Source organism: Heliangelus exortis, chromosome Z (genome assembly GCF_036169615.1).
Source record: "Heliangelus exortis chromosome Z, bHelExo1.hap1, whole genome shotgun sequence".
Classification (NCBI taxonomy): domain Eukaryota; kingdom Metazoa; phylum Chordata; class Aves; order Apodiformes; family Trochilidae; genus Heliangelus; species Heliangelus exortis.
In genome coordinates, this window is record NC_092454.1 from 51,905,814 (window position 1) to 51,928,830 (window position 23,017).

At 43.6% G+C, this 23,017-nt stretch overlaps 1 protein-coding gene across 1 annotated transcript; it reads left to right on the top strand.

The window, feature by feature from the left end:
- The first annotated feature begins 19,513 nt into the window (after positions 1-19,513).
- Positions 19,514-22,173, top strand: CD180 (CD180 molecule). The gene is given in 3 exon segments (XM_071731678.1): positions 19,514-19,657; positions 20,469-20,635; positions 21,012-22,173. Coding segments are annotated over 3 exon segments (1,473 nt in total).
- Positions 22,174-23,017: the final 844 nt, after the last annotated feature.

Here is a 23,017-nt window from a genome sequence, read left to right on the forward strand (position 1 = left end):
AGTCTCAACCTCTGCTTAAAATAATTATCAGAAAAGCAACAGGCTGAGCCCTGCCCAAGCTCACAGAGCCTGTAAGTATCTCAGGAGGTGCATGATGACTTTCAAATCTGCTGGCTTCCCTGCAGCAAGGGCTTGTGGTTAACCTGGTAGATCAGAGGCAGCCAGGGACCTCTGGAGATTTCTGCTTTATCTGGAGTGGAACAAATAGGAAGATATTAACATAAAACAGCATTAAACTTCTAGCCAGTAACATTGATACAGGCAACCGACACCACAGGCTTATGAAAAAATCATAAAATGATGACACATTTTGAATTTGGTCTCAGTGCTTTGAGGCAAACAGAGGACCCTGTTTTGTCTTTTTTAATGTCTTCAGCAATCATTTGCAGCAAATGGAAGCTGCAGTGCCCAGCCAAAGAATGACAGTGGTTCTGGAGAATTACATTATTATCTTTTAGCATTTAGGTGCACTCACTTCAAATGCATAACGGGATGAAATGGAAACCATGTCAGTGCCACACAGCCCCTCCCTGATGGAGAGCTGTGGGCTGGAGCAGGTTCTGTGTAACCAATAAATCAACTGAGTGGTGCTTTCTTTTACCAGCTTTGCTGTAAATTCTTCCCAGAGAGGAGCTTGTGGTTGCAAATTAATGGTTCAGTTAGTAAAGATGAGGAAGAAGTAGAAATTACATGCTGCAACTGTGAACTAATCCCAATCTGAAATGGGACTGTTTTTTTTCAGGTTTGGCAGACCACTCTAATCCCAACACTTCTCTGGGGAAATGCTCTTTAAGCAGAGCATGGCAACAGACTGAGCAACACCTGCAGAAACATCACACAGCTCTTCTGCATTAAGCTCAGCAGAGAGCAGCAGAGACATCACACAGACTCTACCACTTCAGAAACAGACATGACAGAATGGAGGTCCATGCTGTGTCTAATTTAGTGTTTTGAGGAGGTATGCTGCCATGGTCCAGTGACCACTTCCAATGAACAATTGTAAACAGTGGAGATGTCCCAGCACAGTGCAAGAGGAACAGAGGGCATCTGGAGGTGGAGTCTTGCTCTTTGCATAGAGCTAGTTGGTGGAGGCTCTGGGAGAATAGTTGCTATTAAGCTTAGTTTCCTATGTGGTTCAAAATCTGGCTTGCTAGGACACTTTTGTTTCTACCTTTTGATCTTGATGGGGAAAGCCACGAAGTGAGGAAGTTTCCAAATAGTGCTGTTCAAGGCCTGTCCCTCCCTCATTGGGCCCGAACACACCTCTAGAGTTGTTGGTCCTTGAACTAGGCAGGCTCTGCAGCAACATTTGGTTTCCAGTCATTTGGACGTTCTGTAATCAACAAAATCAAAGTACTATTCTGACTTACATTTATTTTACTGTGATATTCAGTGTTCAGCTGGGGTGAGAGGGAAGAGCTTTTTGGAATCGTGAAAAATAATTCAAGTATTTGATCAGAAAAACATTAAACTCTTCTACTATTCTCCCTTCTTTGTAAAATTCCAGGAAAATCTGCCTGATTTCATAGCACTCTTCAGTTTTAATGGAAATGGTTCAAATTTCTTATTCCATCTGGATGTTGCCATGTCCCACAAAAAGCTATCTGAAACTCTTTGTCATGAAACTCCAGAGGAATTGCACTAAGGCTGGAACCTTTGTATGCTCATTTAATACATTTGGCTTAGACATAGAAAACTACTAAGAAATTAATTATAGTACATATATAAGAAAAGCAGCTAAAAAACCACATTATTTTCTAAGACAGTAATTCCTGCTTCAGCTAGAGTATGACGTTGTCTTTGGCTTTTTAGAGCTAGTAAATATTGTCTACCTTTCCACATGCCCAGTCCATTAGACCCCACCTGGAATTTTCAAAACTCGTTATGTCCCTATATGCACCCACCTTTTCTTCCCTTTTACAGGCTATGTCGTGCTCATCTGTCTCTTTACTAATAAAAACCACCAAAGCCACACTGCTACTAAGATTGTTCTAAGCTTTATGTTTCCCTTGTAGGAGTCACAGTTCATACATTACCACAAAAAAGAATTTTAATTGCCGAACCAAGCTATAGCTTGGACAAAATTCCCAACAAGTTGCATTTGATAGTTAACTTTCTTTAGCCCTGCTACATGCTACAAAGTCTGGTATCACATTGGCCAACAGACACAAAAAAATGGAAGCTGACAGAGAGTAGTGATATTCAGAGTTTGTGATAAGGTCACGCTAGAAGTGGTGAGGTTTAAACAATCAGCACACATCATACTGAAGCCACAATAACTGCAAAAACTCTTCCCCAGAACACAAAGTTATTTTTAATTTCATTTCACATGACTATGTCTGAGAATGAGCCAAGACACCTATTTTTGTGAAAAGTAAAGCTTTTTGCTGACACTAAGCATTGCAAGCAAGACACATCTGAGGCCAGTTTGAAATACTTGTGTTTTAGCGTCATAGAAGTACGTAGCTCTAGAGGATCTGAAACCTCAGAACTCCTTACTAACTACACTACCCTCATATCCCTTTATGCCAAACTCCTGTCCATTTACCTAACTGTGCCCATTCATCTCATTGCTTCTGAGAAGGCTGAGCTTTTGACCTATCTTTATTGAGAAGGCCATCCTTTTTCAGCCTAAAACTAAAAATTCATTGTGAATGTTTAGAATTCACATCCCTTCTGAAACATGCTCATAGCACTCACACATTCATGTCATCTGCAAATTTAATAATCATAAATGATAATTTAATGATGTCCCTACTTGATTACAATGTTGGTGGACAAAAACCAACATCAGATAAACCTCTCCCAAGAGTTTTCACTTTTGATTCACCAATTTTCCAGCCTCCTTACCTCCCTGTTGACCAGGGCAGGTTTCTTGCTAATGACTTTTGTTACACCACCCCTCTGATTATAAAAGCCCTGCTCAGTCTCTCATGTCTATTTATGGTAAGAGAGTTAGAAATAACGGTATCAGTAATGAGGGATGAGAGATTTTTCTCAAATATAAGCCATCCTGCATTACTGGAGAGAGCTGCAAAGATCTATACCAAAGGAACTGTCAATACAAAGAAAGAAACCCCGCATTAAAATGGATTAGTAGCCACTGCTTTGACTTTCTTTAGGAGGCTTGTCACATTTAATCCTTAATACTTTTAAGAAATCAAGCACTAACATACTCAGGCAGTTCTTTCGTACAGCAAGGGGTACAAATCTCAAGAAAAAGGAAAGCAAGAGGTCAAAAAAAGGTGAGAGATCCCCTGAATCATTGTAACAATGTCTAGAGACTAGTCTTTGGGGAAATAGACCTACTGGCACTCTGATGTTTGTTATTTGCATTGTAAGCAGCATTTCTGGTTCGGTTTCCACTTTTGCATTGTGCCAGGTGTTTAAGACCTGGCTCTCTGACAACTGTTGCTCCTTAATTCAGCATTACAAAAGTTTCTTCACATAGTTCACTCCCTGAAGCATTAAACACAATTAAAAGCATTAAAAAGATTAACATACTTTTTTAGGCTAACCTTCTGATAGTAGTTGTCTTTTCTCTGTCTTTTACTCATACTATTGTTTTTGTCTGTGTAAAATCTAGCAATAACTGTTTTTAAGAGTGCCTTGAAGATCAATACCTCCACAACAAATAACTGAAACTCTTCATGAACATTCCTTTGGAGTGAAAACAATATAAAAACTGAAGTTGCAGGCATCTGGTGGCTTGGGGCTTTGGGGTTTTTCTAATAGCAGACTCTTTCATGTCCCTTACCTGAAGCTTCTGGTCAGTAATAGGTCACAGTGATGGCCAGGCTGGCTCCTAGCTGCTGCACAAGTTCCCAGAACTGCCAGCCACCAGGATGCACAGGCAAACCCTACATCTCCCCGTGGCACAGCCATGGGTAAATTTCCTCACTCCAAGGGGAAATTAAATGGGATTTTCCCATTCTTACCATCGGCAGTGCAGCATTCACTCATTTCTCAAAGTCAAGACTAAGCCATCAGAGAAGTCTATCCTTCTTATGTATCAGTGCACCACTGGTCTTTGCCCCAAAGACTTTGGGGTATACTTTGAAGCAGGGCATGAAAGAGCATAAACAAACCAGGGAAGGACAAGTAGAGATCAAAGGGAAATGAAATAAGATCAAGTAATGATGCATATCTGCCCTTTCCCAATTTAATCATTACAAATTGTCTTTAAAAATCAGCTGACCTTCTGATAGGTTCAGGGATGTGTGTTTTGGTTTTCCTATTTCTAATCAGATTTTTCTCCTTCCTCAGAGGTGTCCCAGCAGAAGAATTCTGAGTGGAATTTTTATGTAAAAGGCTCAAGCTTTTGACCTTGTTCAAAAATGGAAGTCTGAAAAACAGCACAGGGAAATTTAAGTGAACAGTGCAGAAACAAGTCATTTAAGGTGCCAGCCCAAGTAAAGAGTGAAACAAGGTCACAGAGGAGATCAGAATAGGAGCTGGTGGTCTAAAGTACTTGGAGATTTTTTATTTTTTTTTTTTTTAATTAACAGAGATATATACAGAGAACCATAGACATTAAAGAGAGTGATGTCTTCAGATGTGTTGGTTGACTCCACAGTACAAGACTAAGAGCTTGAATTTGCAAGCCCAGTAATGCATGGAGTCCACAGAGTTGTACAGAGCTCTAATAAATAGCAAGCTGGGAACAAGAAAAGCTAGGAATTTAGAAAAGCCATAAGGTGACCCTGTCTGCTGTAACTCACCATTTAATAAAATTAAGATATAACCTTTTCTGTAGTTTCGTGTGGTTAAGTCACAACTGCCTAGTATAGATTCAGCTCTGCAGATCTCTACTCTAATTTCTTGCAGTGAAATCATATTATTCCAAATGCTTGACTTCATTACTATGGCAGACAGATGTTATTATAGTACCTTTTTATGTATGATACACACACCATTGTTTCTCTGTTTCTTTACTTTCCTTTTTCACTGTCTCCATAGGCACATAGTAACAAGAAATCCTACTGCTGTAGTTTACCCTGCCCAGTATGATATTTTGCTAAAATATTTTTCTTTCATATGGCATCTCAATAAATAAATAAATATGAGAATATTACTATGGTTGAAAAATCAAGCTAGTTAGGTAATGTCAAACTGGCAGACATTCAGCATCCCTCAATTACCCCCCTTGTACATATGCATTCTGGCATACCCTTTAATTAACATAATCATACCATTTTTTTCCAGTGAAAACATGTCATTAAGTAGCGAGGGTGAGTGAGGACCCAGTACAGAGCACTCTGCTTTCTCCTCAGTGTTTAACAGGCTTATTTTCTATAATCCTCAAAACCCAGCTCTGAAGATGGACTAATTAATTTCTGCCTGTTTTTCTCTCATGCCACTACAATACATGAGTTCTTCAGAAACAACTTGTTAATTTTCACAGCAGCCTGGGGAGATGGGCAAGGGGTAAGGAGGTGTGGGAGGTAATGATTTTCGTTTTACAAGACGCAAGTTAAAACTATGATCCTCATTTAGGACCAGACTCAAAGACATTTCCCATTCCACCCCAGACTGAAGCAGCATACATCACTCATCCCCAAGCTGCAGGGGACATGGAGCCCATGCTGGGCTCTGTGGGGACAGCGCACACTTCAGTCCATGGCAGAGGACAGGACAGGCTGGGCAAGTCCCAAGACATGTGGCCCTCCCCAAGGAATGCTTGAGGAGTCCCAGCAGATGCTGTGCACCAGGATTTATAGACACGGGTTTTTTGCTCAAGAATGGCAAAGCTGTTTCAGCTGAAGTTTTTCAGCAAAATTAGCTTGACCCAGATAGCTGGCAAGCAATGCTCGATTCAAGAGCTCACGTTTTATCAAAAAGCTAAAATGTGTCTGACAGCAAAATTTGACAATCAGAAGCACCTGATAATAACAAAAATAAGCTCTGATCAACAGAATAGGAAAGACAGTAGTGTGTCTGGCTATACCCAAAACTGAGATTGATTTTTATATACTTTGAGATTTTTATATACTGTTTGACAGCATAGCTTTAATTGCTGTTTACAGCACATCGCTTTTGTGTACCCACAAAATCAATTGGTAGAGCTGCCAGCAGTTAAACTTGGGGAAATGGATCAGGCTGGTCTTGAAGGCTCAAGGTTGCAAATGGTCCCACACTACTCTGGTCATCACCACCTCTGCCCAGGGCCACCTCCTGCCCTCACCGAAGTCAAGGGCAGAGCCACTAAATCACATTAACATACACATCAATACACACTGAAAAACTTAGTTACAAGTGCTAGGGGCTTTCCAATGAAGAAATTAATCTGTAGGAGTTTGAAGGACTCCACTTGAATTTTGACAGGCAAGTGGAGCAATGTGAGTTTACCTTGCAAATCTGGTAGCAAGGTGTGGCTATGAGAATGAGGGACTCTGAGGCAGGATACACATCCACCCACCAGGAGTTTAAGCATCACAGCCCAGCACAATGAGACCCCTTTGGCATGGCATGAATACTAAGCAGCAGTAACAGCCAGAGACCCCAGACACAAAGTGTTTTCTGAAGCACTAAACTGAGATTTTTAACCACCTACTGTGAATAGAAAAGGTATCTCCCTGCTGAACCTAGAGGACTTATGCTGAACATTTAAAATCCAGCACTGAGTGGCATTATTCACTGACAAAAAACTCAAAGGCATCACCTTTGAGTGCTGCATCACCACTGCCACTTTTCACTTTGATAGCTGAAGACTGGCAAGCCTCTGCAGAAAACCTTCATATGTCCATCCAGCAGAAAACTTTGTGGTCATTTTCTTTAACCTAGTGGCAAAGTCAACCCACTTGTGCAGCCCCTCACCAGGCAAAGAAGGTTCCGTGAAGACATCCTATACTTATTCTCAAAGAGAAAGGGGATAACACAGGCTTCAAACAGCACTTCCTTCTTTCCTCCCGAAGCATCACTGAAGCAGGGACATGTCCTTTGCAAAGTCAGGGGTGACCAGACAGTCAAAGCTAAAGATGACCAGACCAGTTAAAGATGTGCTTATAGGACTAGACTGAAAATATGCTTGTACACTTTCATGGGTCAAAGCCAAAAACAGTTCCCCCAGTTCACCCTTTTTCATGGGTCAGAGCCAGAAACAATTCCCCCAATTTCCCCTTTTTGCTTGAGACTCAGCACAGTGGCAGACAGATGGCAGTTTTCATTAAATGCCTAGTATCAATGTGAGATTCAACACATCCTTAATTACAACACTCTGACTGACATCCCCACAATATTTCCAAGGAGAATGCAAAATCTTAAACCCAGCAGGACTGTACCGGCCCACAGCAACAACCCTGGGAATAGCACAGAACACCCTGTGAGACACAGGTAAGACAAACAGTTCCACATTACAGCAAACACCAGCATATTTAAATCTTACTCTAAAACAAGCTGAATGAGAGACATCCATTTAGAGGAATTAATATTACTAATAAATTTCAAACACCAAGGCAATCCATCTGCAATTCTTACCCTGACATGCTAGCTAACTGGTGACTGCATGTGCTCTAAGCAAGCACAGACTCTTACTGAATGAAAATAAGCAGTTTTCTGAATATTCTCATGGTAAATGATCATTTAAAATCTAAAAACAAGGTAGAGACCTTATTTATAAAGACCTGTTTGCCAAAGTCTCTGAACACGTGCTTTTTAAGCAGGCTTAGGCAACATATTATATACATATATATTGATCAAGTGACACCTCTGGGCACATTAAAATCTCTGCTTTTATGAGCTGAGAATAAAGAAAGTTACATTTTGGAGGAAAGGAGAGTAGAACACCATGGCTGCCAATATTCAAATGACAAAAACATCTGAGTGAATTCCAGATGTCAGCCATGTGTTGTAGTTTAATAGTTCAGTTCTGAGTCACTAGAACAAAAACCTGTTATGAAACACATGCCTGCCTGCGTGTGTGCATGCACACACCAGTAGGAACCATTTAAAACTGTTGTGTTTTTTGTGGCATTAATAGCACCATGAATCTGAGCTGGGAAGGGGCAAAATTAGCAAAGTTTGTCCTGTACCACAGACTAAGAGTGTGATAATTTGTAGCTTTAATATTTAAAAGAATTAAAACTAAAAATTAAACACCCACTTCTAAAGCAAATGCAATCCTTTCAAGTCCTGAAAGTTCAATCACTCTGTGTCTTGAATAATCACTAGCCTAAATCACCCACACCCCACCAATGTAGAACTCATGGAAGTCATTCCTAGCCCAGGTCATTAAACAGTAATACTTGTTTTGTCATTTATTAGGTCTTATATTATTTTCTTATTCTCACACAGAAGAAATAAATATCCATGGTGCTGATGTTTAGCAAGAGCTATCACACACTTCATTTTCTTTTTGGTAAAGAAGCATAGAACAGAACCATTTATTCCTCTGAGTATGGTTTGTGGCCATGAGCAGGCACCTCTCAGTGGGTGTTTCCAGCTTTCCCTGGCTCTGGGTGGGGGGCTTGCAGTGGAGATGGCAGGGGAGATGCTCCTTCTCTGCTGTGCTCCAGCTTGGCTGCCTGCCTGCCCAAAGCAGGGACCTGCATGCAAGGAGATTAATGTACTTTGGCTCATCAGTTTTTCACTCATCCCTTCCTCCTGGAAGCAGCATTGCCTGTGCCTCATTCCCACTCGTTGCAATCAGCTCCTCCCTCCCTCCATCTGGGCAGCCCTCCCAGAGGCAGAGTAACTCAGGAGCTTTGGGACTTGGACCAGTTGGTCTAGGGGAAGTCATACAGCAGTGAAATCTGTAAGGAGCTATGGACACTTGGCCACCCCCAAGAATTACACCCCTGAGCACCCACAGGCAATTGCTTATGGCATGTTCTCTTGGCCAGTCTCAAATGCCCATTTGTATCTGGCTGTACACATGCTACGCTGATGCACCCACACAGCCACTCCTGTGTGCAAACCTGAGCCAGTCAGGCCAGTGTGTCAATTGTGCAGACACGAGGTGCACAGTAACTGCAAGCTAGGCATGCACAGATAGTGACACATTTTTGTAAAAATTAGGCCTTTAGAGCTATGTTTAACTAAGCTGTATCGGAGTCTTTCAGTGACTTCATGAGATGACAGCTGGGATAGTAGCAATGAATCAGCCTGAACAGAATCACTTCTGAGAAAGTCACACTGGTAGGCTCGAGAGAGGAAGAAAGATGAGCAAACTTCAGCCAGGGGAAACACAAGAAGGTGCTCCTCAGCAGTGGAGCTAGTTGATGTCTGCTTTCTCCTCAGGACCTCAGGCTGTGCTCCTCAGATGCTGGATGATGGTCAGCAAGATAATGAAAGCGAGGTTATGATGATTTTGGTGGTGGCCGGGTCTTGAAAACCAAGACACAGAGGGTGCTTGCCAAGTATCTATGTGCTCACAGCCTGTCAGAGGTTTCAGTCTGTGCCAGGGGTGCCTGCAAAGGGGTCACTCCTGTGTTTGGGAGTGACAAGAGGTTTTTATCTTTCCTCCAGAGTCCCCTGTAAAGCACAGGGTTTGGGTGAGGAAGGAGGGATGTTAAACTGCACTGGAAAAAAATGAAAAAACAACCAGAGAACACATTTACACCCCAGTCTTTGCAAAATAAGATTTCACACAGGAATTTGGACAGGTGCAGTGTTACCACATCTGGCAATGGCAGATATAGCTGCCCTATATAGTTTCCCCTTATTTATCTTGCTAAGTTTCCACTTAGCTGGGTACTGTGGCAGTGAGGATTCCAGGCCCTATGTGTCTGAGAAGTTGCAGCTGGCTCTCTGATGGACGTGGTGACAAGGCCCCAGTGCAGGGCACTTGCTCAGCAGGGAAACCTCTGCCCACCAGCTCCGTGCATGGCCACAGGCTCAGAGGCACGATCACCTCACTAGCCACACATTGCCACAGAGATACCAGTTATCTCCTGCATGCCAACAGGGAACACCAGTTTTTTGTGACAATGCCAGCACAGCCCTAAACCACTTGCAACACAAGCACTGAGTGTTTCCAGGATACCCTCTTTTCAAGCATTACAAATGTTACACCTAGATCTGCCCCTAATACTGAGAACTCCTGTAGAAGTTCCCCACATAAAAGTCTGTCCCTCAGCCACTGCTGCTGCGCCTAAGGACCGCAGTGGGACAGAGGGGCCAGACTGTGAGACAGGAGGAGTCTGGCTTCATGGGCATGACCCAGTCAAAGGCAACAGGTGACAATGTTTGCAGCCATACATTACAGAATTTGCATCATTTTCATCTGCCATGTGAGTCATTGGGAAAACCCTACTCATGGAGGCAAAGCAGAGAGGGTACAAGCAGGTGCAGCAGCCAGGGAGAGGATGGAATGCGTGGAAACAGACAAAACTTGGTTAAAAAACTAGAGTAAAAAAGGCAGACTTGCTACAGATCGATACCATTACCACTCAGTGAAGGCAGCTGCCCCAGCTGGCTGGGGAGTGCAGACCAGGGATGCAGGAGAGGGACACTTCCCCCAGTACTTGCAGGGTGGCCCCCAGGGACATGGAGTATTTGGGTTTTCCTTAACCACGGCCACAGAAGCCTTCCGGAGAGGTGGAGGTGGACACATACCCTGCCAGTCATCCCACTGTGAGGCAAAGCTGCTCTGCACACACCTGCATCTCCTGGGAACAATTTTTTGCAAGGAGCCTTTTGATGACACACCCTGGCAAAATGCACATCAAGCTCCATCAGTTTCTGTTGGGTTTCTTGGGGGGTAATGCCTTTTCATAAAGGCCTACCCACTTTAGAAATATTTTAATGGAAATAAAATGAAATACGCAGGAGCACACTGTTCTCCAGGGGCTGCCGTCAAAGCCGTGATAGAATAGCTCCATCTCGTGGAAATCAACAGCAGGAGTGAGGGCACACGACGTCAAATGGAGAAAACCTGAAAACGTTGACGTGAGGCCTCGGCTGTGTGTGACAGCAGTGACTTTGGTTCCCATCTGCAGGGATCTCGCTAGGACCCGTCCCTGCCAGAGTTTCACTCTGATCTGCAGGTTTGAAAAAGCAAAAAATATCTGTGTGCAAAGCCAACAGAAATAGTATATTTTTCTGGCTTTTCACACATAGTTGTAACATTGACACAATTACTGTACGATCACACTCAGAGCTCACAGGAAGGTTTGGGGCTGTGTGGTGACTGAAGACTCTGCCACACAGAGCTCCATTTCAGGCTCTTCTCCACAAGAGACTGCTTCTCCCTCCATCACTTCCTGCCTCCATCTGTTAATTTACAGCTGCATCTGGCTCAGCATTTCTATCATCTCCATCATCTGTATCATCTTTGTCTTCTCATTTTGCATCTTGTTCCAGAAAAGTCTGCACCCCTGAGCTTGCACTCATAAATCAGAGGTAACCTCAGTACTGCAGAGCTTGAATGCATCCCTGTCTTTTAGGAAAGCAATCCTTCCAATCATGAATATGAAGTGCATATTATTAAAACGATGAGGTTACATTTTAAAATAATAATTACTCTCTCTTTCCTAATGACCTGTTATTTTCCTGTTTATCCAAAATCAGTTTATCTGAATCAGGTTTATCCAAAACTCTTCAAATTGGTTATCTTGCAAGTCTATGTAACCCATGTCTTGGGGGGCAGGGGAGACAACACTTATATTTCAGCATCATGGCATGTCCTTTTGGTCACCATCACTTAAAACCACCTAAGAAAATACAAAATCTCTCAGTCTTAAGCAGTCTGAGAAACATCTTATGAACTGCTGCCACCAGCAGGCCACTGAGCACAGATGCAACGATTTCCTCAGGTGAAGTTGCACTCACCTGCAAGGTGCACAAACACATAAATATTGCTAAACTTCCTTGGACTTCATGGGAGTTCTGCATTGCCTTGCCATGCTCAGGATATCCTGTAGTTCCTTAGCTAACAGCAACTACGCAGCACATGGGCAACAGCTGGAGCCAACTCCCAGGAGATGTCAGGAGAAAAGCACCTCAGAATCTCATACCACTGGCCACTATGAGGTTTGGGTGGATGGCGGTCTACAAATGGGGCCTAGAATAGAAAGACCATGGAAAATGCTGTTAACTGAAAATCTAGAAACAATCATGGTTACAGAAGCCTCCCTGGAGTAGCGGGACAGATTGTCCTCTGGCAGTGAATAACTCATTAAATCTGTTACAAACTCCAGCTCCTTCCCCTTCTGTCTGTCCGTCTCTGGACAAGAACGTCCCTGAGACCCTGCTTACCCCACAGTGCTGGATATGAGTCCTCTGCAGCAGATTATGCAGGGTTTGCTCTGGCAGGAAACCACATGTTGCTGTTTGTGATGCTTATGTTGCTGAAAAACAGAAGAGACAAGTAGTAAAACTAATTAAATATATAATGTGGGAGGTGAAAACTGGACATGTCACCTGGATTACAGAAATTTCACTTTCTGCCATTGTTCACCTCACTGCCCTCCTCCGAAGAGTTATTTCCACTCCTGTAAAAAAGACTATTTATACAGTGCTGTTGACCCTCCCATCCTGTGCCATTTAAACAGGCCATGCACACCCTGGCTAGGGCCGGTTTAATACCCTCAAACATCAGCATATTGAAAGACACTGCTATTTGTGTCACACCAGCACAACTTCAGGAAATTACTCTATTACCATGTAGGGCCATTCCCCAACCCCTTATGTTTCTTCAAGATCCATTCTTCTGCGCTCCAGGGAAAAATACACATCCCACAGTGCCCTGAAGGGGGACTGGCCTCAACATATGTTCTTTTTTCCTTGTCCTGGCAGTTTTGGGTTTCTCTCACTGTTCTCACCACCCTGCACCCCAAACCAACCAGAGATGCTGCCTGCTGCTGCATTTCAGCGTTCTCAAAACCTCAGGTGGAATAGGAGGAGAGGCAGCTCTCACCTCCCTGCACAGTCCCACCACTGGCCATGGAAACCCTCTCTGAGCCAGTACATAACTTGAGACACTTCCAGCCCACTCTGGATCCAGCCATGGCACCTGGGTCAGGGTGCTGGTTAGTATCACTTTTTATTTGAAAGTCTGTAGGGGGGATAGTTTTCTCTCCTCTCTTTCTGGAGCTATATACAGCACAGTTAACGTCGCTAAGCAACAGGACTTCCTTTTAAGATGCTCTTTTTTAATTTCAAAGCCTCCCTCAGTTTAGCTTTATCTTTATCTCTGCCTGGTTTCCTCCCATTGCAAGGTTACTATCTGCAACCAGCCAAAGCAAACCAAACCCAACAAAAATGCAGCTTCTGGAGATCCATCCAGCCTCCCCTTATAGGTTCTGGGAAGCTCCTTGTCCCCAGAGCCATGCCAAACTACACCTGACAGAGATCAGCTGAGGAAAGGACAAGCTCAGCCATGTTTTAATTCTGTTTTTTAACTTGCTACCAAAGTCCTGCTTGCAGATACAACCAGATTTCTCTCTCATCAGCCTAAAATCTGGTATGCAAGACTTGCACAGCCCAGTATGTCAGATTCTGTATTGTTCAGTCAGAGGAAGAATACCTTGCTAGTGATCATTGAAATCCGCGTTTTGTCTTGGCAGTACAGTGCTGACGTAATGTATAGGAAGTGAGAATGCTGGGTGCTTTACTTGCTTAGCAGAGAACAGAAGACGCATTTTTGAGATAGGAAAAAGTCTTACAGCTGTTTCACAGAGCAACAGGGTGCTCCAGCGCTGAGGTCCTCAAAACATCCGAGTTTTTGAGAAATCACAAGCTAGTGAAAGAGGATAGTACAGCAGTAGTTGAACAGAAACTGTATCTGCAGGGAGAGTGTAGGAAACATACACTTTTGTGGATGAAGCATGGATACAGTAGACCTCAGTAATTATTCAGTTGCTAATTCCCATCAGCAATTTCCTTTCCACATAGTGCCTTTGTCCTGACTATTTTCGTTTAGTGGTTGGTAGGACTTCACATGTCTTTGCATACCCCAGATATGGCCAGCCCAGTTTCCTGGCCAGCAGACAGGGTGCAGGATGCAGACACAGGGGCCAGGAAGCCTGGCGTCCCCCTGGCCTCTAGTGGACTGATCATCAGCTGAATGTTCATCCTGCCTACTAAAAAAAAAAGTACTGATGCCCCCCCGGAAGCCCAGAGGTTCCAGGACTTGGCGTAGCAGCAGTACCCTGGCTGAGCACTTTTGACATCAAGCCTTTTGTGTGCTGCCTCAGATAAAAGTCACATGAGAATAAGCCATCCATGGAGAGGCAGCCAAAGGGCTGCTCACTTTCTCTGTATGGGGTATTTCTATATGCAGTGCTCACATCATGTCCCCAGTCACCACTCTCTTTTTCTAGTGGCATCACTACCTGTAGAGGTGGTTTGCTCAAGTCATGGACATTTCATTTTGAAGCCATGGTATGCGTTCAGCATGAAGCATAACCACCAGTGCCAGAGGACAGGAGCTGATAGTTTGACCCTTCATCAAGGAACAGCATCAAAGGAGAGGAATAAGAATCACTGGGGAGGGGGAGTACCACGTTCTGATCCCTGGCTGCTCAAAATGCAAAAGGAGGGGCTGGTACCCAGCTAGGGTCCTGCTGCAGGCACAGGTCAGCAACAGCTACTACCTCCAAGGACAGGCAAGGGGACATTGCTCCCAGCCATGGAGAGCACGTCTGGCTGCTGTCTCCCGCACTTGGTGAGGGCTTTAGAAAGATCACTTGCTGCAGAATGAAGCAGATGGGTTTCATGCAAAGGGTAACATTTTTTTATGGCAGCTTTCTTTCCCTGCCAGGGGTTTACTCTGATCCCATCGCCCCTCCTCCACCAACAAAAGAGCCAGTGCAGGTTTTCCTGCTGGAAAACGCAAATTTGTGGCATGGCAGAACAAGTGGTCCTCCTCCTTTCCAGCTGCTGCATCTCCTCTCAGGGCACCAAGTGGCTTCAGGGGGGGGGAACAGTCACAGCCCAAATCTCACTGCCTCAAGGCAAACCCTGGTCTGGGTTCTTAGCATCCAGATTTTAAAGCAAATATTTAAGTTCTTATCTCTTGTTTGTGGTACCAAAGAAAACAACAAACAAGGAAAAGTTTGAAATCCATATTGAAAGCAGTAACTGAAAATTATTTTTATATTTTCATCCTGTATAGACAGGTATTTTTTTAAGCTCTGCTGTGCTGGGTTGCCAGACCTTTGTTCATCAGAGCTATGAAGACTCAGATAGTGACATGATTCATTAAATAAGAGAGAATCAACACCTTAGGGGAATTCTGAGGGTGCTGAAGTCTGCTTTAATATGCACACACAAGTCAGTGTGCTTTTTAGGTTTGTTTGGGGTTTTTTGTCTGTTTGTTTGTTTATTGTTATTTTCCTTAGATTAATTTCCACTTACTCCTACATAGTCTTTACACATTACACAACCCTGGAAGAGAAGCAGTTTCCCAGGTTCATCCCACCTTTAACACCCCTAAGGGTCTGGCTTTTTGGAAGTGTTCTGCTCCATATTTGACCAGGAACCAGGTCAGGCTCATGGCCAGCCAGGTAGATTTGAAACCAGACAGAATTTCCCTTCAACCCATCCAACTGTCCTCCTGACTGGGCTCCTGCAAGACCCAGGATCCTACTCAGAAATTGAATGCATCTTTCTGCAGTAGGGGAATTGACATCCTGTAACTTCAGCATCATGCCAACATGCCCACGTCCATGCCATTTGGCTGGGATGAGGAACATCACCTGTGGACACATGCAGTGTCATTCAGTATGGCTTGCTGTGCCTCATGAGCCATTTCTCCTATTCAGCTCAGAAATCAGCTTATATGGAGAACTTCTGGGAGGACAAACAACTTTCTCCTGGGGACTTTCTGATTTCAGGGTGATGTGACTTATTCATAGGGCAGCATGGCACCAGAGGAGCAGCACAGAGGGAGCAGTTTGTTTGTCCCTCAGCAGCTCTCAGCATCAAACAAGCAGTCAGTGAAAAGAACCATGGCATCAGGGCCAGTTTTTACCACAGTTGTTCATATGCTCTTAAATTTGTCATCACCGGAGTGGGAAGAATGGGAAGAATGTCAGCCAAGCACATAGAAAGTAATATTATGACGAGAAGAATACTCTTAAGGGCACTCTCCTAGTCATCCCCATGGCCTGACAGCCCCCCTAAGTGCAGTGATGGAGAAAGACTCCGCCCAGCATTTGGGAACAGCAACCACCATCATCAAAAGAAGTTTAAAAGGAACACTCCCCCTGTTTTAATGGGGAAGGTGAATTAGCCAGCTGTGGACCTTGAGTGCCTGGCTGCACAGGGGCAGCAGCCTAGACCAGCCCAAGCCCCATGCCCATGGGAGTAACCCACATCAAAGTCATCACCTCCTGCTAACCACTGCCACATAGTCTTGCCCTTCCCTATCCATGCCTTTATGAGCATAAGGAGCTAAAGGAACCAGATAGGTACATGTAATAAATAATTCAGACACCTCTAGTCATTAGTCATTTTTACTAAGCTCAGCAATTGCCTGTGCACACAAATGAGAAGAGGAAATTCAGTCACCCGATACCAATTTTGTAATGAATTCTTCATTATCTGAAACTGCAGCAGACCTTGGAATTCATTATTTGCATCATAAAGCTTCCAGTTTCCTAAAAAACATCCTGACACCTCCCCCCCCCCCAAAAAAAAAAAAAAGATTCTCTCTAGTCATTTATACCCCTTTATGTCACACGTAAATTCTATGACACAGAATAATACACTTGCTCTGTAGGAAAAGGCAAGATTAGGTTCAGCTCATACCCCTCTTGATTTAAGGACCTTTCCCCCAAAACATCGTATTCATCTTTAATTTGAGGGTTCTGATATGAGTGATTTGAGGAAACAATCATGCCACCAGGACTCTTAGCCTGCCAGGAGCAAGATTCAGGTGCAAGTGCAAGTACGAGCTATTGCCAACTAGGAAAGCACAGCGGAGAGAGGGTGAACAGTCCAAGACTTAGCCTTTGAGACTTAGCATGGAAAACAGCAAATAAACAGAGGAGTAAACATCCCAAACAACTTCATCTGAAATTTTTGCTACCAGCTGCAGATGGAGCAGGATTTCCAGAAAATGCAGAGGTGGCTGGGAAAGAGGCAGCTGTTAGTGGGACATGGAGTGAACATCACACTCAGTTAAATTATTTTCTTTTAAATTTTCAAAATTAAGGGGGAGGGGAAAAAGAAAGAACCGAATCAGATCAGCCCAGAAGCATCCTAGCAGAAGACAAATACAACAGCAAGGCACATGTACTGTGGGCTCGTGGTGCCTGCCAGCTGTGACAGCCCCGTGAGAGGATGCAAAAGGGGGTTTGCTCTGTTGCCACATAGACTGCTCCTCTCTCCCTAGCCACCTGCAGGGATGAGCAGAGCACGGTTTGGGTAAAATCTGATGGGCACACCAACTCCAGCTACCAGTGCAGCCATGGCCTTCATACACTATTTCAGAGCTCAAGCAGCTAGTTTTATGCATGTCCTTGGCACCAGAGAAGCCCAGATGTCTCCATCTTCCCAGGTGTCAAGCTTGATGCTCTCCAGATGGCATCTTGATTTCTTGAAGCTTCACTGATTGAGTTACTGGGGTTGTGTTGATTTAGCCAACCTGGCCTCCCCCCATTGTGCTGAGGCAAGTGTGACAAGCCCAGTATTTTGTTATCATGCTTTTCTGTACTAGGTGGTGAAGAAGGAGTGTTGTGGGAGGTGGCAGACCATCCCCCTAGAAAGGAGTGCCAGTTAAGCCTGCTGAAAATGTAGTTATCAAGCTAATAACTCAGCCATTTAAAAGGGGGGAAAAAAGGCAGGGGGAGCTGGCTGGTTCAGCACTGACCAGCAATGGACAGACATTCCCACCTGCAGGTGTCACGTCTGTGCCCATCCTGGATTTGTTTTTTATTGTTCCCCTTCAGAAAATTAATCATTGTCTGTAATCCAAACACAAGAGGAAAAGAGTTCAACTTCAGATTGAAGCTTTACTGCTTCTAATTACAGAATGTTTCAGCATCATGATCCTTTTTGCAGCAACATAGGCACAGACTCAAACTTCTCATTGCATGAAAATCCCCTTTGGTGATGCCCTGTTGCCTCTTCTGCCCTGTCCTTGCTCTGCTTCCTATTTCGTATTGAATTACCTCTCCTGTACTTAGTTGGGAGGTAAAGAGAAGCATTTAGACCAATTTCCCCCACTTTGAATTTTTAAAAAAATTCTGGCCCAGCATGTTCTGACTCCAGTGCACAGTCATTTGGATATATTTAAAGCAGTGAAATTGCACTTCCACTCTGAAACTACTGCTTTTTCACACTGAACTCAGGAGGTTTAGCAATTATTTCCTTTCCCTACTACCTCCTTTCTAGACAACTTTCCCATTTCTTCTGAACTTCACTTCTCTGTCTCAGTTTCATTAAGGAAAAATAGCATAAGATCATCCATTCTGACAATCTGCATCACTCTGAAATGGCCTGTGATTTATATATTTTGATTTTCACAACGCTCACCTGCATTAGCTGTGGGTCACCCAGTGCTACAGAGGTGGTGTGCACAGAGGTGAGTGACAGTCGCTGGTCTCTCTGGAGATACAGGAGTGGTCTCTGGTGATTATTATGCCTGCTGCTGTCTGACTGTTTTCAGTTCTCACAGTGTTTCTCCCAGGGGATCTGAAGAGATTTCTTCATCACTGGAGAAATAAGTTGGGTGTCTTTAGATATGCTCAGGGACATCAGTGACTGCCCTTCCTCCTCTTCCTCACACTCGTGCATCTGTGTACCTTCATGATCTCTGCTGCTGCTGCCAGGGACCTTGGGATTCTGTCAAACCAGTGACATGCTTCACCTCTCTAGAGAGTTGGAAGGATGATAAAATTTCACAGCTCTGTTTAGCAGATATCAGGGCTAGACAAAAAAATGTATGTCTCATGCTTGCAGTCTTCATACAGAAATTCATACTAAGTGGTGGGATGATGGTGTCTCTGCTTGTCATTTTGTTGATGTGAAATAGCCCATGAGAACAGGGAGAAAGTATTTTCCAGGGAAAGGGGAAAAGGCTGACCTGCAACGTTTTTATTTTACTTTCTAAGTGGGAGTCAAAAAAAATAAGTAAGGGTTTTGATTCAGGGAAGAAGCACTTTGAAAAGCCAGCCCTCTGCAGTGCACATACAGGAAAAAGAGCAGGTTCCTCACTGAGTTAGAGACACAAATCCCCAAGCACTCGGAGCTGAACACCAGGATTCCCCAGGGGGTGGTTGCCCCTCTAGTCTCTGTGAAAGCTGTTCCATGCCCCAAAGCAAACAGAGAGAGCTCACTCACTAATTTGTTCAAGTGACAAAATACAAGCTCCATTCTCATCTACAGTGACAGCTAAACATTTCTTATCTGTCTAAACCACACTCCACAGCAGTCAAGCTCCATGGGCTCTTCTTGGATTGTCAGTATTGAAAGCATACACTTTTCTAAGTCTGTATTTTGCCATTTCTGTATTTAGCAGTGCTCACTAAAACAGCCAGATTGCCAAACTGTGCAATACATTTTTAGTGCCTTGCACACAGAACATCTCCAACCTTCCTGGCAGGATATTGCCACAGCTGCAACTTCCATGAGGTGCCAGGGGCCCAGCCCCTCCCAGGCTGCTCCTGTAACCAACCCAGGGCTTCCTCTGGGAGATGAGCTGGGTGAGGAAGGTGCCACCACCATCCTCGCTGTGCCCATGGTCCCCATTGAGGCTTTGCAACTGGGGCAGGTGTGATGCTCTGAGCATATCCACCACCCTGAGTGGCTGCAGGAGGCTTTTCCAAGGAGGTATTTCCCTGTATGCCATAGTCCCAGGCTCACGCAATCACCAGGCAAAGGCAGATCAAGCATACTTAAGGGGTTTCTCTGTTGGCCACAGAGGAGAATTCTCTACATAACAGATCAATTTATTTTCTGTTAAGCTGGAAAGCCTTCATAGAAATTTTGAAGACTCAGCTTATCAGATACAGTCTTTGTTTAGCCTGAGCTAAACCTTCCCACTATCCTCTTGCTGCAGTGTGTAACAGCAATTCAGATCCAATTAATTTGGACATGCAGCTTCTAGAAACATCCCCAGACCTGCTTTTTTTTTTTTCCCCTCCTCTCTGCAAGGCTTTTTAAAGATGTCTGAGCTTTGTTACAAGACTCATGAAATTCAGAATTAAAAAGACCTTCTGGGTATTCTTTCTTAGGGATTAATAATTCATCCAGAAGAGCAAACAATCCTCATATGTGCTAACTTTGATAAGAAAGTACTACAAATGAGGCACAGCTGTAATTAATACAAGAGAGATTCAAGGCATTCGTTTTAAAAACACACTCCACAAAACCCCAGGGTGTGCATCGCAAGCCTGCAATAAGGCCTCCTAGGGTTCTGACTGCTATGTTTTTAAATAATTCAAAATTCTGGAGGTTTTTTTGTTTATGGTTTGTTCTGGGGGGTTCTTTGTTGCTGTGTTGTTTTGGTTTTTTAAGTGCCATAGCTTCTTATTTATATTCCAGTGTATACTTCTTGCAGTTTCACTATATATTTTCTACAGGTTACAGTAAATAAAAGCTATAACTGTGAAATCTTGGGACTGAGGGGGATCCCTGAAAAACTACCTGTGACAACTGAAATCCTTGACTTCAGCTTCAGTATACTCCCTTCCCTTTATAATTCAACCTTCTCTGAGCTGAAATCTCTTCTTTACTTGGATTTAACAAAGTATGAGAGAATGTCCTCACTCCTGAACATCAGATGGGTCACAACTCCTGCCAGAAACCAGTTTGTGAGGAACACCAGAGTAGCATTTCCCTGCCTTCACAGTGAAACCACCAGTAGCACTTGCAGACAGCTTGAAGTATTCTGCTTAGGCAGAGATTAATACACTTGGGCAATATTTAGGCTTCTCCTTTAGTGACAATCATTTTCAGGACAATGGGAAAAGTATGTGTGTTCCATGTATTACTGGTGCTAAGGCAATAGTGGCAACAAAGCTACTAAAGCAATTTTTAAATTCACTTTCCTATAAACATATTGGGTCCTGATCCCTGGAGAAAGACAGGTTCGTCCTTGTAAAAAGGCCCATCTTTTTCTATAGGAAAAGCCCAAATGTTTTACAAGGCTTCTGTAGTGTCTCTGTGAAAGATCTCACTCTGCAGTTACCGTGCTTCAGAAATCTAAATGATGACACATTTCAGTGCTTGACCAGGCTTCAAAAGCTGGACCTAACTCAAACCCACATCAGCATGTTGCTGCCCAGTATCAGCAGCATGAGCTCGTGAGCAGAGTTAATTCTCAGTGCAAACTCCTCCAAGCACCTCTGCAACATCAGTTCTGCTGCCTTCCCCCCCCTCACTCGCCTTCACATCAAGGGGAACTTGCAGGTCCTGCAGCTGGCCTCTGGCTGTTTGGAGAAATTAGCAAAGCTTCAACATCTCAATTTAAGTAAGAGTCATACTGAACGCTCTGACTGCTGTAAGGAAGCACTGAGTGGTTTGAGACATCGTTGGTACCTGAGTCTGAGCCACAATGTAAAACTCCACCCTCAAGATGTGCTCATTAAGGATGATGCTAAGTTGCAACTGCTGGACCTACCTTTCACTCCACTTCATATCAACACTCCACAGCATCCATTCCAAAATTTGCATGTCTTGCAAATGCTGAATCTTCCCTCCTTGCCCATTAATACTAGTATTCAGCACCTCTTCCAAGGCCTGGAAAACCTCATGGTGTTGGACCTTAGTCAAAATAAGTTTGAGTCAGGGATCATGCCAAAGGACAAACTGTTCCAACGGCTATCCAATTTAGAGGTGCTAATTTTATCATCCTGTGAACTTACAGCAATAGATGGCCCAGCATTTCACAGCCTCAGGAAGTTGCAGCATGTTGATCTGAGCCACAACAAAATTATTGTATTCAGCACAGATGCATTTTCAGACCTCAAGAGCATCTATCTCAATTTTGCCCACAACAGGATCCATACTGTACCACATGAAGAGCTGGCATCCCTAACTGGCTGCTGTGTAATTAATTTAAGTCACAGTTCCCTGAATTGCACCTGCTCCACTTTTGTTTTGATCACCTAATACAAGCAGAATCTGGATAAAATTGATAAAATTGATAAAATTGAAGACCCTGAAGGAACAAGATGCTCTGACCCCAAATTGCTAGCTGGGACTCAGCTGGCAACCATCTCACTCTCCTGTGGGATCAACACATCAGGAATCATTGCAGTTGCCCTGGCTGCCATCTTCATTTAGGGTGCTTACTATTTCAAGCAAAATTACCAGCAAATATAGGTTTATGATGGAGATACAGAAAAGATGTACAGCAATTTTTTAAAGATGTTTTTGTTTGTGACTCATGTTCTCAATTTTTTGTCAAAACCTTTTCATTATAACATTTTTAGAAAAATCATGAAAACATTTTATTTGAGAACAGGAAAAATAAACTGTGACCTGATTATTGAATATGAATGACTTCTCTTATAGAGAAATCCCAGTTTAGGTTGGTTTTAACTCTACAACATCCCCTATAAAAGAAAGATCAAAAATGCAAAGCTTGTTCACTTTGAAAAACAGCAATCCAAACCCCCACTACCACTCCCCACAAAAAACCCAACCCAGCCAAACTACAGGCAAACCAAATCCTCACCTTCTATCAAATGCCTTTGAAAAACAAAACTTTTTAAGAGCCTGCAGTAGTGCACTCTTCTCTGCTAAAAAGGAAAAAAAACCAAACCAACCAATCTGTGTGGATGAGGCACAACATTCATACTCACAGAAGACCCTCTCCTGTAGGGCTGACAGAAATAGCCTGTATCATCTCTCCAATTTCTTAAAATGTATTTGGTCCTGAGTAAGTTCCTAGCTGTTGGACATCTGCCCATCTCTTGCCCAGTGATAGGCTCTGTTCCTGTGCTATTTACTAGGCTCCACAGTAAGCAAGCACTAGCAGCAATTTCAGCTTTAGCCATAAACTTGTACATTTGGTCAGAAATCTGTAGGTGCCTGGTGCTACATTTGCTTTCACAGAGCAGCAAAGAGATGCCAGCAGCCACGAGGCACTGCAGTGCCCTTCTGAAGTGGCAGCCCAGGAGGGAAC